General features: G+C 41.5%; 1 protein-coding gene across 1 annotated transcript; it reads right to left on the reverse strand.

Moving 5' to 3' along the window:
* Positions 1–3,202: 3,202 nt before the first annotated feature.
* Positions 3,203–4,627, reverse strand: LOC134195034 (uncharacterized). Its single transcript, XM_062664033.1, has 3 exons — positions 4,481–4,627; positions 4,239–4,405; positions 3,203–4,177 (listed from the first exon to the last, which is right to left on the reverse strand). Exons 1-3 carry the CDS (start codon positions 4,581–4,583, stop codon positions 3,626–3,628), a joined length of 822 nt encoding a protein of 273 aa, XP_062520017.1. The 5' UTR covers positions 4,584–4,627; the 3' UTR covers positions 3,203–3,625.
* Positions 4,628–12,111: the final 7,484 nt, after the last annotated feature.

The raw sequence follows: 12,111 nt of genomic DNA on the forward strand, positions 1-12,111 counted from the left end.
CACGTCTGACATATTTCCGCCTCCGCGTCTGGTGAATAGTTGTGTAATAGTATAATTTTAATTAATTTGTGGTAAGACACTGGCAGAATGCTTACCTAGAAACTTAGGCAACCGAAAAACGAGATTGCAGGTCAAACGTGATATGCAAACCACAACCAACTGCCTGCACTACACCTTACTTTCTAAGGCGAAGTACTAATTTTGTACCATTTAGTACAGTGTAGATTCCGTTTTGGGGCGGAATCGGCGCTTTGCGGCGTTCTAAAACGTACCCTCGTAGCTTTGCAATTAATTAATTAAGCCACGCCCCTCCGTTGTGTCGCAGTTCGAGGTCATCCGTTTCCGATAAATTTCCTTATTGCTTCCCTAGCAGTCTAGCCATGTCAGCAAGATTATGCAACACGGTTCGGCTACTTCACACTCAGGAAACTTCACACTCAACAAGCTTCACGCGCAACTAGACTACCAGGTGTACACATCACTACATGAAGACACATCGCTACTATCCGCCACAGTCCGGCTGAGTTCACAATTTGCATCTCCTTCCGCAATAGCGCATTAGTACGTCATCGTCGCGTGACAAATCTTTAGTATGGATGTCCATGTTAAAGAAAATGCTTCTCTTCTTTCTGTTGTGACGACACAGCTGCAAGAAAGTTATGAGAAAGAACGGTAATCGTTTATTGTTGCAATGCAGCGTTTGCTCGAGTCCATGAGGCTTCGTCTCTGTCGTAGCAGTCCGCCCGTTTCCGGTCAAACCGGACAATATACTATTATCTTTGCTAGCTTTTCCGGTTAGAATCCGGTTACCCTAGGGCGTGGCGCGGCGCATTGCCCGGACTGGATTGCTATTGCTGTCCGGAAGATATTTTGAACTACGTCTATAGACACGTAATGTGTGCATGCATGGAGATTCCACACATTCGTGGTATCCGATGTCTAGCTGCCTTGAGTTTCTACTGTCAACCCTGCTTAAATGCAGCAAAATATCATTTTGGGTAGCTGCAATGTTGGCTTGTTATTTCGCAGCATGTTCTGTTGTGCTTCTCATAATTTTTGAGTAAGTCGTTTCTCCAGCTAGCTAGCTAGACAAACGCATGCGTACTGGTGCTTCATGTTAAATCTAGCAGTCTGCTAGTCGTGCGTGCTGTTACTTTCGTGCACTTTCCAAAAATGCATTTCTGAAAGATTTTACCAAATGTTTTCTTCTTCTTCTTCTTTGATAAATATCTATTAGTAAATGTCGCATGTTTCCTTTGCTTTGATGATATTGAGAAGCTAATATTGACATCTATATATCAATCAATATTACAGTCAAAATTGATTGATTGATTCAGTCAATGTTAGTGACAATAGTACTGTTGACTGCACACATCAATTACGTTCACTGTCTAAATCAATCAATATTGACTGTATATATCAATCAATCTTGACTGTATATATCAATCAATATTGACTGTATATGTCAAGCAATATTGACTGTGTATATCAAGCAATATTGACCGTATATATCAATCAATATTGACCGTGTATATCAATCAATATTGACTGTATATATCAATCAATATTGACTGCATATATCAATCAATATTGACTGCATATATCAATCAATATTGACTGTATAGCAAGCAATATTGACTGCATAAATCAGAATTATTGACTGTATATGTCAATCAATATTGACTGTATATATCAATCAATATTGACTATATATATGTCAATCAATATTGACTGTATATATCAACAAATATTGACTGTATATATCAATCAATTTTGACTGCATATATCAATCAATACTGACTGCATATATCAATCAATATTGACTGTATAGCAAGCAATATTGACTGCATAAATCAGAATTATTGACTGTATATGTCAATCAATATTGACTGTATATATCAATCAATAATGACTATATATATATATCAATCAATATTGACTGTATATATCAACAAATATTGACTGTATATATCAATCAATTTTGACTGCATATATCAATCAATGCTGACTGCATATATCAATCAATATTGACTGTATAGCAAGCAATATTGACTGCATAAATCAGAATTATTGACTGTATATGTCAATCAATATTGACTGTATATATCAATCAATATTGACTGTATATATCAATCAATATTGACTGTATATATCAATCAATATTGACTGTATATATCAAGCAATATTAACTGCATGAAGTAATCAAATACTATTGGCTGTACGTAAAAATCAAACACAATGAGCATAGTCGAGTAAAATTCCAGAAATCCAGTTTCTAGAACTGAATAGCGATAAGCAATACTACAGATCGGTAAAAGTACATTGTTATAATAATTTTTTTTTTATTAGACTACTACTATTTTGAAAAAAATTCATACAACCACTACTATATTATAATAAAAATGCAAAAAATGAATAACGATAAAAGTGGACATGTCCATAAAATCGGGCGTGTTCGGTCGCATGGTAAGGTTTATCCCCTCATTTCTAGAGGTCAATGCTACGCACACCGATGTGAGCGCTGTACAGTTGTGTGTATTTTTCTTAGTCTCGCGTAGCCAGACCTTAATCCGCGGTAGTAAGATCTGTGTTGTATGCTGATTGGTCCACTGATTTGTACAGTACTGTTAGTCAGATTCTTTGTGTATTAGATGCAGTGGCATAGAGTCTAGACACGTTGAAATATCTGGTAATGAAGAAGATGACATTCAGATCAAGGGTGGCCGAGGACACGGATTATTTATTCAATTAGCTAACAACACACCTGGACGGCCACCAGCAAACTGTTTTTATGAACTACTTACGGTACGTAACTGTTAATGGTTTCAATACATTACAATTCTGATTAATTACCCAGTTCTCTCTTAGATAACTTGTTTTTGCGATGTGATCTGCCCATACACGATCCTCCAGTTCAACCCTTGCAATGAGCATGCAGCAAAGCTATTAGGCAATTCTTCTTGACACTCACTCAAACAACAACAAATTATGCTCCTTTATGGGCGACGTGAAGCACTAAAATTGAAACAACATATTTAGTAAATTTCAAAAATTAAATTACTAATTTCTTATCGCACATTTCAGTGGTCTGCATGTATGCTTATGTGCTATGTTGTGCACAGTTTCAATGTGTGAATAACAATGCCAGTGTTGGATATTAAATCTAATTAAACAACTCACAACTGCTGAGCAACATAAAGTACACAAACGACTACCAATTACGGCCACAAAGACACTATAAAAAGCAGTTTTACTCATTTCACTCAAATTTCAATAATTCACAAATAGAAACACTATCAAATGTGTCCCGACTGCTGACATAAGTTAATCCTCCCATCACCACTAGAGTGTCATCATCGACTGTACAAGCTCCGTGATGAAACCTTTCTTCATTCATTGCTGGTAGTGGCAGCCATGAGTTGAGAGACGGAATCAACACTGAAACCTTGTTGCTGACCGGACTGTCGAATGTACCATCAACTCTCCCACCTAACATCACTAGCCTGTCACACAGCGATGTCAGCGAACAGTAGTATGTAGGTGTAGCTGTTACACTGTGCTGACTGGTGTAGTCATTGAGTGAGATGCACTCGATACTATTCAATAATTTTACTCCATCTGATCCTCATCCCACATACATCATTTTGTCTATGACCGTACAAGAACAAACTCGCCTCTTGCTGCTCATCTTCTTCCTGTCACACTCCATGCCTGTGTTGATGTCATATACCAATATGGTCTCTTGTACGACACGATGGTCATCCATACCACCAACTATGTACACGTGATCTCTATCCGCTGTAATACCATACAAACACAACTTGTCACGTGATGGAATGTCAGTCACATGTTCCCATTCCTCCTTCTCTGCTCTGTATATTCCCATGCTCTGCTGACGTCTGTCATTGTAGAATGTACCAAGACATTCATTTCCTGCATTAAAAAGACTCTCAATGTTATCACCACATGCATTATGTCTATTGTCTACAATAGACCACTTGACATGGGATGAATAAATGTTGATGATTGATAACTGAGTACTAAACAAGTCAGCAGAAATAACTTTATGTTGCAATGTTGCAACGCGATTCAAATAATCTGAGTGACAAAATAGATACTCAGCCATCATTTCGGTCATTTCAAACTGTTTCCACTTGTATTGGATGACATCAGACCTCTAAACAAAACCACATACGACTCACTCGCTCTCCTCTTTTCCTACTCTCAATTTCACTTACCCTTTCCATCTCCAGTCCAACTCTCAACAGTCTCTCTCCTCTCTCTTTCTTGTCTGCTCTCTTCATTTTCGTCATCAAACTCTCGTTCTCTCTTTTAAGTCGTCTGTTCTCTCGAACTATTGTTCCTTTGTCTCGTCCATCCCTCACACCAGGCTGACCAGCATCTCCTACTCTAATCCAACACAACACTTACAGCAACCGCCACACCTACAGATCACGTGCCACGTACAAGTCACACCCACCTGCTGCATTTTTCACCAGTTTTTCTCCAAGATCCTTCAGACCTTCAGTCTCACTAAGAATGACAGCAAACTCAACGCATTCGCACAAGCTTCTTGTCATCATTATCTCTAACAGCAAAACCGCTCCCTCCCTTCTACTGCCACGTGCTTTTCTCTCTATTTTCTCTCTATCCATCAATGATATAATTTCTCTCTTGAACAACTCGCCAGTGATGTGATCTGCCCATACACGATCCTCCAGTTCAACCCAATGAGCACGCAACAAATCTAGAGGGCGACGATTTGCTACATGTACAAATGATCGCGAAATGCTACACTCGCCCGACGTCATGTAGAAAACAGAAACGCATACAAATTTGGTTACGCCTGTCAGTAACGCGGTCTGAATTCCACTCTCGCGCATGCTCAGTTCACAACGCGCTCTCCTTCCCTTCACCTAACCCTAAGGTTTTTTGCAGTCGTGTTTCTGCGAGCTGGAGCTGTCTGCCATGCGGTTTCTTTTTTTGGCGCGCATTTTCGACGACCCGGTGGACAGTTGCGCGTTGAGTTTGTGTCGAAAAAGCGTGCGGGAGCGGCGTGTTGTACGGTCATGCGTTTTCGCTACTGCCAGCGGCCTGAGACGTTGTCTTGTGGCGTTTCGGCTGTTCTAGGTGGGTTGGAAAGCTTCAGCCGTGCAGTGAGAGCTTCACACGCTCGTTGCTAGGGGAACCTCCCCGTCATTCAACCTATCTCAGTCAGTCACCATTTCGCAGCGCTGGTGGTGTCACGTGACCCGACAGCAAAAAAAGAGAAGCAATTTCCTTGCGTTTGAGAGAATCTCTGTGTCTCAAATAGCAGGAAATATTACTTCTCTGACATTTCTGTTGTTGCCACGACATTCTTTTTTAGCTTCTGAGTTCAGCTGCTCAAGATAAGTGTTTGCTTCCTTTTCAGTCTCTTTATTTAGCTACGAATAACTTTTGTTGGCTGTGCTGTAGTGACTGCCACCAAGACGATGATACGGAAGGTACGAAACGGTGACTTCTTGTACTGCATTTGGAGTTCTGGTTCGATTGCTCTAGCTATTCATCCATGTTTGGACCTTTAGTTGTTGTTGTTGTCTCTTGCTGATAGAGCAGCTACAGGATTGCCTTTGACAGTTACATATCTTAAGCGTTATAGGGGATGTTGTGTCTATGTACATATTCTTACAATAAATTTACAACGCGTGTGCAAACATGTCTGGTGTTACAGCACGTGGACCTATATCTGCATGCTTTCTTAACAGGTTTTGTATACGGGTACTGTCAGTAGGAGGAGCTACACCAGCGCGATTCATTTCAGTTCATATATCCTAATGACTGATCATGAGTAGGACGTATTTTACGGGTAGTCTAGAAATACACTGATGAGAGAAGCTGAACGTTGAGTCAGTCTTTGGAGTTGACTCTAGCGATGTATCTAGATGCGTTGAAGTTCGTTCATTTACAGACTTCTCTAGAGTACTGAGTAGTAACGACTACGTACTACATGAAGCAGAATCAGTAACCGACTTGCTGAATGTGACATTTGGTTTCCCATGTGCAAATAGCTGCCGGCACTCTATTGTTAAAAATATTGCTCTTTGTTGACCTGATGTCACATTCAGAAGTGACTGCAGTGCTGCACATGTTCTTTCAAACTGAACTAAATCATCTACTCCGTCTAGCTAGCTCGAAGCAATGACCCTGACTCATGTAGACAAAATCAATATCTCGAGGTAAGGTCAGCCCATGCAACTGACTCTGCTTCATGCTGGCTCACAAGCTGATAACTATAAGATGTGCACAGTGTTATCTAACTGTCCCATCAGCTTGAAAAATGACTCGCGATTTCTCCAGCAAATACTTCTGCATGCATGTTTGCACTGATTTTGTGCTATTTGCAATCAAAATCGATCTGGATGTACTTTCCAAAACGACTTATGTTGTCATTTCGTATTGTTTTTGCGTTACTGATGGCTTCCGACCGTGATTGGGTTTGAGGCAACACTTCTCAATCAGTTGTGTGTCTGCAGCTGCTCCACATACTGCTGCAACGTATCTCATGGGTATTTGGCACTTTCTGTCTTTTCTGCACCAGACTTTCACTTAAACGACTGATTTACTTCATCTGGCCATCTTCCTTGCTTTTTAGCCACAGCAAAGATATGTGGATATAGCTATCCCATCTGGTGGCCTTGAGGCGCATCAATTAGCCTCGCAAGCCAGGCTCTTCCGCGCAGTCGCTGAGCTAACCGCACGTGAATCACACGAGAAGGAGGAGCTTTTACCGGAATTGCTCCAGCGCGAGAAGAGCCTGGTCGCTTTCGAGAACGTCATAGTGACGTGGGACCCCCGATCCGGTTTCATAGCTTGATAAAGCTAATTCGATTTCCTAAAGAGCTCTTTTATGTAATTGCGCTGATACATGAAGCAGAGAGCGCGTGAACACGAAATCCAGTGAAGCCGTTGATGGACGAAGTGCTGGTGAATAATGAGCGTAGGAATGGCCTACATGGGACTGGTCCGCTGAACCTACACTCTCCAGCAACATTTCGTTCTACTGAACTCATCTGCAGGTTTGCGCGAATTGAAAACGACGTAGAACTATTCACCACTCCTGCGCGTCTACTCTGACATCTATAGTCTGTGGGGAAATGGTGTGAGAACTGCCGGCCCAGTTTCACTCAACGGTTCATGAAAACAGTGGCCTAGAGCTTGTTGACCTCTCCACGTCATGATCAGATTGGCGTGTATTGCTAACGCAGTCTATGTGACGGTACTTTCCACTCATCAAGCAGCACTTTTGTACGATATTGACTATCCTCACGGTGAACTGGAAACATCTAGGCATGGGAAAACAACAGTGCAGTGGACCTACCATGTTCAGGAAGTGTAGAGTTGACTCGTAGTTGCACGTGTACTACGTACGACTTGTTTCAATGCACGGTTTCTGACTGCTACATATATACACTAACCGCGTACAATGGGTTCATTTCTCAAACTACCGCGCCGCAGATCTAGATTCGGTGGTGTGCTGTTGGCGAAACTGAATACTGAAAAGGAGTCGTGACACTGCAGAATATTACATGGCTGAGCTGTCTACATGCGAACTAGAAGCGAACGATGATGTCAACTACGTACTTCGTGCAAACAAGCAACTGCGTGAAGCGATGTCGCGTGTTCTCAACTTTCATACCTACATGCTTACCTAATAGGATTAGCTTTATCAAGCTATGAAACCGAATCGGGGGTCCCACGTCACTATGACGTTCTCGAAAGCGACCAGGCTCTACTCGCGTTGGAGCAATTCCTGTAAAAGCTCCTCCTCCTCGTGTGATTCACGTGCGGTTAGCTCAGCGACTGCGCGGAAGAGCCTGGCTTGCGAGGCTACTCATCAATACCATCATCAGCTCATAACGAGGTAAGAATACGTATTCGTAAGCACAAGAACCATTCTGCAGTATGTAAGTATTGCATGCTGGTGAGATCAAACATAGATGAAGTAGATGATTCAGCTACTGAATCATCTACACTATCCAGCTCGAAGCAATCATTACACCCTGACTCGTCTAGACAAAATCAGCAGCTTTAGCCAACTTCGTCTAGTGTTTGCAACTGACTCTGCTTCCTGCTGGCACACAGCTGATAAAGATGTGGTAGTTCCTCTCTTCAACAGCCTGAAAAACGACTTGCGATTTCTGCAGCAAATACGTCTGCATGTTTGCACTGGTGACGCACTGATTGGGATCACTATATAGCAGCACGCACACACACACACACACACACACACACACACACACACACACACACACACACACACACACACACACCACACACCACACAAGATGTGGTAGTTCCTCTCTCCATCAGCTTGAGAATGATTTGCGATTCCACCATGCAGCATACACACGGTCCCGGTGGTTGCACAGATGACGTGCTTTTAGGGATCCAAATTGATTGGGATGTACTTGCCAAAATACCTGGTGTTGTCATTGCTCATTGTTTTTGCTTAAATAATGGCCTCTATGATTGGGTTTGAGGCAGCTTTTTCTTTTCAATCTGTGTGTCTGCAGATGCTCCGTCTGATGCAACGTATCTCATCCTGTACTTGGCACTCACTGTCTTTTTAATAAATCTACATATTGCTATATACATAAAGCAAAATATTTAAATAAGTCATAAATATTTAAATATTCATATTTATGTTTACACGTGAAAACCACAGTACTTTCTTTCATTACCTACGTATACGTGCTATATTAGAAAATACCAAAGGTTGTCACGCATATGCTACGCTGATGAGAATCAGCAATAATCATTTCTGACAGCCTTCTACAATTGGAAAAGCAAGCATAGAACACATCAACTCTTTCAAGATTAGACTTAGTATCACTGTAGTCGGTATCATTAGTTAACAGTGATCTATGACGAAATTGATAAAGTCCGTTTCAGAATTAAAGTCACCTGTGCAGTCACAACCGAAAGTGGACTGCTGACGCGTAACCCTAGAACGAACTGAGTTTATACGGGTGTCATTGGAAAGTCTATGTTTGCTCTATTCAATTACTCATTTGTAGGATGTAGACTCGCAAGACAGGCTCTTCCGCGCGGTCGCTGAGCTAAACGCACGTGACTCACGCGAGGAAGAGGAGTGTGATTCACGTGCGTTTCAGCTCAGTGACTGCATGGAAGAGCCTGGCTTTCGAGGCTACGTAGGAGAGGTCGAGTTATGTGATACTTCCAGTAGACAAGGAAATAGAAGACGAAGTCTTAGTCCATCATGTACCGTTCTGATTGCTTATCTACATTAATTAGATTGGTATGTTGTCCTAAATAGTAACTGCAAACAGCTTGAGAATGTAATCTGCATGCTCCGTACAGCCACTTAGACTCTACGTACCGCTTTCTACTGCACCGTCAGCTTTGTACTGCGCAGTTTATTGGCAATTACTTAAGTTATTGGAACAGCGGTAATGAGCCACAACAATAGGGCATCCGGTACATTATAGAATGTTAGGTATCCTAAGCCACTCCTCGAAGCCAGACGTGACTTAATTCTGAAACGAAGTTAAAGTACGGAATTCTGCAAAGAAACATCTTATCTAAGTTCTATTTATACAAAATCTATATCTAATTATACTCAATAAAATATGCTCTCTAGTATCTTAGGTATACTTTGTCTAGAGATCCATCTATAATGGCTAGGCTATCATGATCACAGTCGCACGACTCCAGCAGTCGCTCAATGAGCTGGGTATGCCTCCGGAACGTTGCTGTTAGACCGTCAACTTGGGAGCCACTATAGACATGATATGAACAACTGCAGCAATCGATCGGTGGCTTATGATATGGTTTGCTTGTAGCTTAATTGTACCAACTTTGAACAAGAAATTGTCTTGTGTTGCAAGGTAACAAATCCTTCTGCGTCCGAGATCTAATTAAATATATTACCTATGTGTGGAGCTACCAAATGTGTTCACAAAAGTCATGTGATCTTAAGTTGCTGCAGTATTCTCTAGGTGCATGATATATTTCAACAACACAGTGCAGCTTTCAAATACCTTGTTTTCCATTTGATAACTATGTTATAAATATTAAATACTCTTTTCTTGGTGTGGAACCATAAAACTAAGCGTAGGCTCTATCACCGTGGAAACGGCAAACCCCTCACTAACTCCCGGATTGGGCGGACACAACACAATTGCGGATAAAACTCTAACCGTACAGCTATTTTGACAGTCTCTTTCGACGTTGGCATATGATTATAGCGAACGTTGCATCTACATGACGCTCATATACTGACATATCATTCCACCTATTATTATTGAGTTGCCCAATTAATTAAGCAAGAACTGTGTTATCAGATTCAAAATTTATAGTGACAAATAGTGGTTATACATAGCAGATGGGTCGCCTAATGATATTTAAAAGATCCTAGAAAATCGTCACAAAATCTATTCCAAAGTAGACGGTCGACTATTAATCCAACAGTAGGATGGAGACTTTGCGTTGTAAATTGCGTACACAGATACATGTGAGCAAAGAATGTATTGTTAGATAAAACGTTGTGATATATTGTACCGTTAACATGAAACGTGGTTGCTTGAGAATGAAAATTAAACGTCAGCATAAAATATCTTAGAATCAATGAAACGTCTCTTCATAGTAAAACTTCGTCGTACACGCCGTTCTATAGCTACCTCTAATCCTACTACAGTATTGCAAGTTCACTTCGCTACAGTCGATTGTAGTCGCTCACTTCAAAATACCTCGTTGATGTCACGACATTCTTTACCGTTTCCGACGTAACCCGTGGGACACTTGTCACATCTGTATGGTGGAAAGACAGTAAAATCGTTCCAGCACTTGACATCCTGGAAGCAGGGTTTGAGCTCGTTACATGGATCTGTTGACAGAAATAATTTTAGTCAATCGTATGTTTTAATTTAAATATTGTGTCGATACCTTCAATGCATTCCGGCACGATCAAAGATAATTGCTTGTTACATTTCTGACATCGAGTTTGGTACGATCTAATGGATGGGCAAATAGATGCTCGGTTTCCCTTATGCAAACAGCCATCCAGGACGCATTGTGTGTACGCGTTGTGTGGTCTGGTATGAGCATGACAGTTTGCAAACGGTCCCTTCGGGTCTAGAATAATGTCACAAAATTCTTCCACGTGTCTCTTGTTCTCCGGATTTTGATCACAGAATGGGACCTCCTGAGGGTCACGACATGCGATAGCAGGGTCTAGGGTGAGTCTCCTTTGATTCGGTGCAGCCCAGCTTTTACCGAATATGTGGTAGTTAGAAACGGAACGAGCAGACGTAGAGCCTTTGACTTTGCTCACTTTTAGGAATTTTCCATTTGGCAAAGTAAGATCGTCTATCGAGTTTCCGTTGTCGTTGCCACACAATCCACACAGTCTGTTTCTAAAGTTTGGTGGAACAGACACAACTACTTGATGACGATTTAGCACAAATACTTTGACTTTTGTTCGTGCCAAATGAATTTCTACTCTGTCTTCGAATACTTCAGAAAAGAGGAGAATTTGTGAACCATCGATTGCTGATGTTGTTGATGGCCAAGACAGACGTTCGTCGTTCAAATACACTATTGGCTTGTGAAGAGAGACAAATATTTTAATCACTCCGAGTCCAGCTGCACGAATGGCGACGGCTCTTGTCCACGCAGAGCCAATGGCATTCGGGAAAGGAGAGGTATTTTCGATGTGAATGTCAAAGAGACCTCCTTTACAGTCACGTGCCAAGACATATTCACACGATCCTTGGAATCGATGAACGAGACAATCGAATGTTATATATTCCTGATTTGCTCTTGTGATCGACCCCATTGGTGTGCTAAATATCGTACAATTAGCGTATTTGCAACTTTTGCCGTCGCCGTAGCATTCTCCACATTCATCCACAATTGTACCAACACGAACATCGTTTCCTGCAACATTTCTGCATTGGGATTCGTAGGCCTTGATAGCAGAACAACCACAACTTTTATTGCCGTTGCAATCGCAAATCTGTTTGATACACAAGTTGTAGTGTTCCGTTGGATCGAGGACGGATTGACAAGCACCGTATCGTTGACCGTCTTGAGTTAGGACGTTGCAGT

The sequence above is a fragment of the Corticium candelabrum genome, chromosome 19, assembly GCF_963422355.1.
Source record: "Corticium candelabrum chromosome 19, ooCorCand1.1, whole genome shotgun sequence".
NCBI classification, from domain to species: domain Eukaryota; kingdom Metazoa; phylum Porifera; class Homoscleromorpha; order Homosclerophorida; family Plakinidae; genus Corticium; species Corticium candelabrum.

Coding starts and splice junctions, on each gene's coding strand:
- LOC134195034 (XM_062664033.1), bottom strand. CDS start 4,583: ATGATGACAAGAAGCTTGTGCGAATGCGTTGAGTTTGCTGTCATTCTT. Junction 4,406..4,480: donor ACTGGTGAAAAATGCAGCAG/GTGGGTGTGACT, acceptor GGATTAGAGTAG/GAGATGCTGGTCAGCCTGGT. Junction 4,178..4,238: donor TTGGACTGGAGATGGAAAGG/GTAAGTGAAATT, acceptor GGTTTTGTTTAG/AGGTCTGATGTCATCCAATA.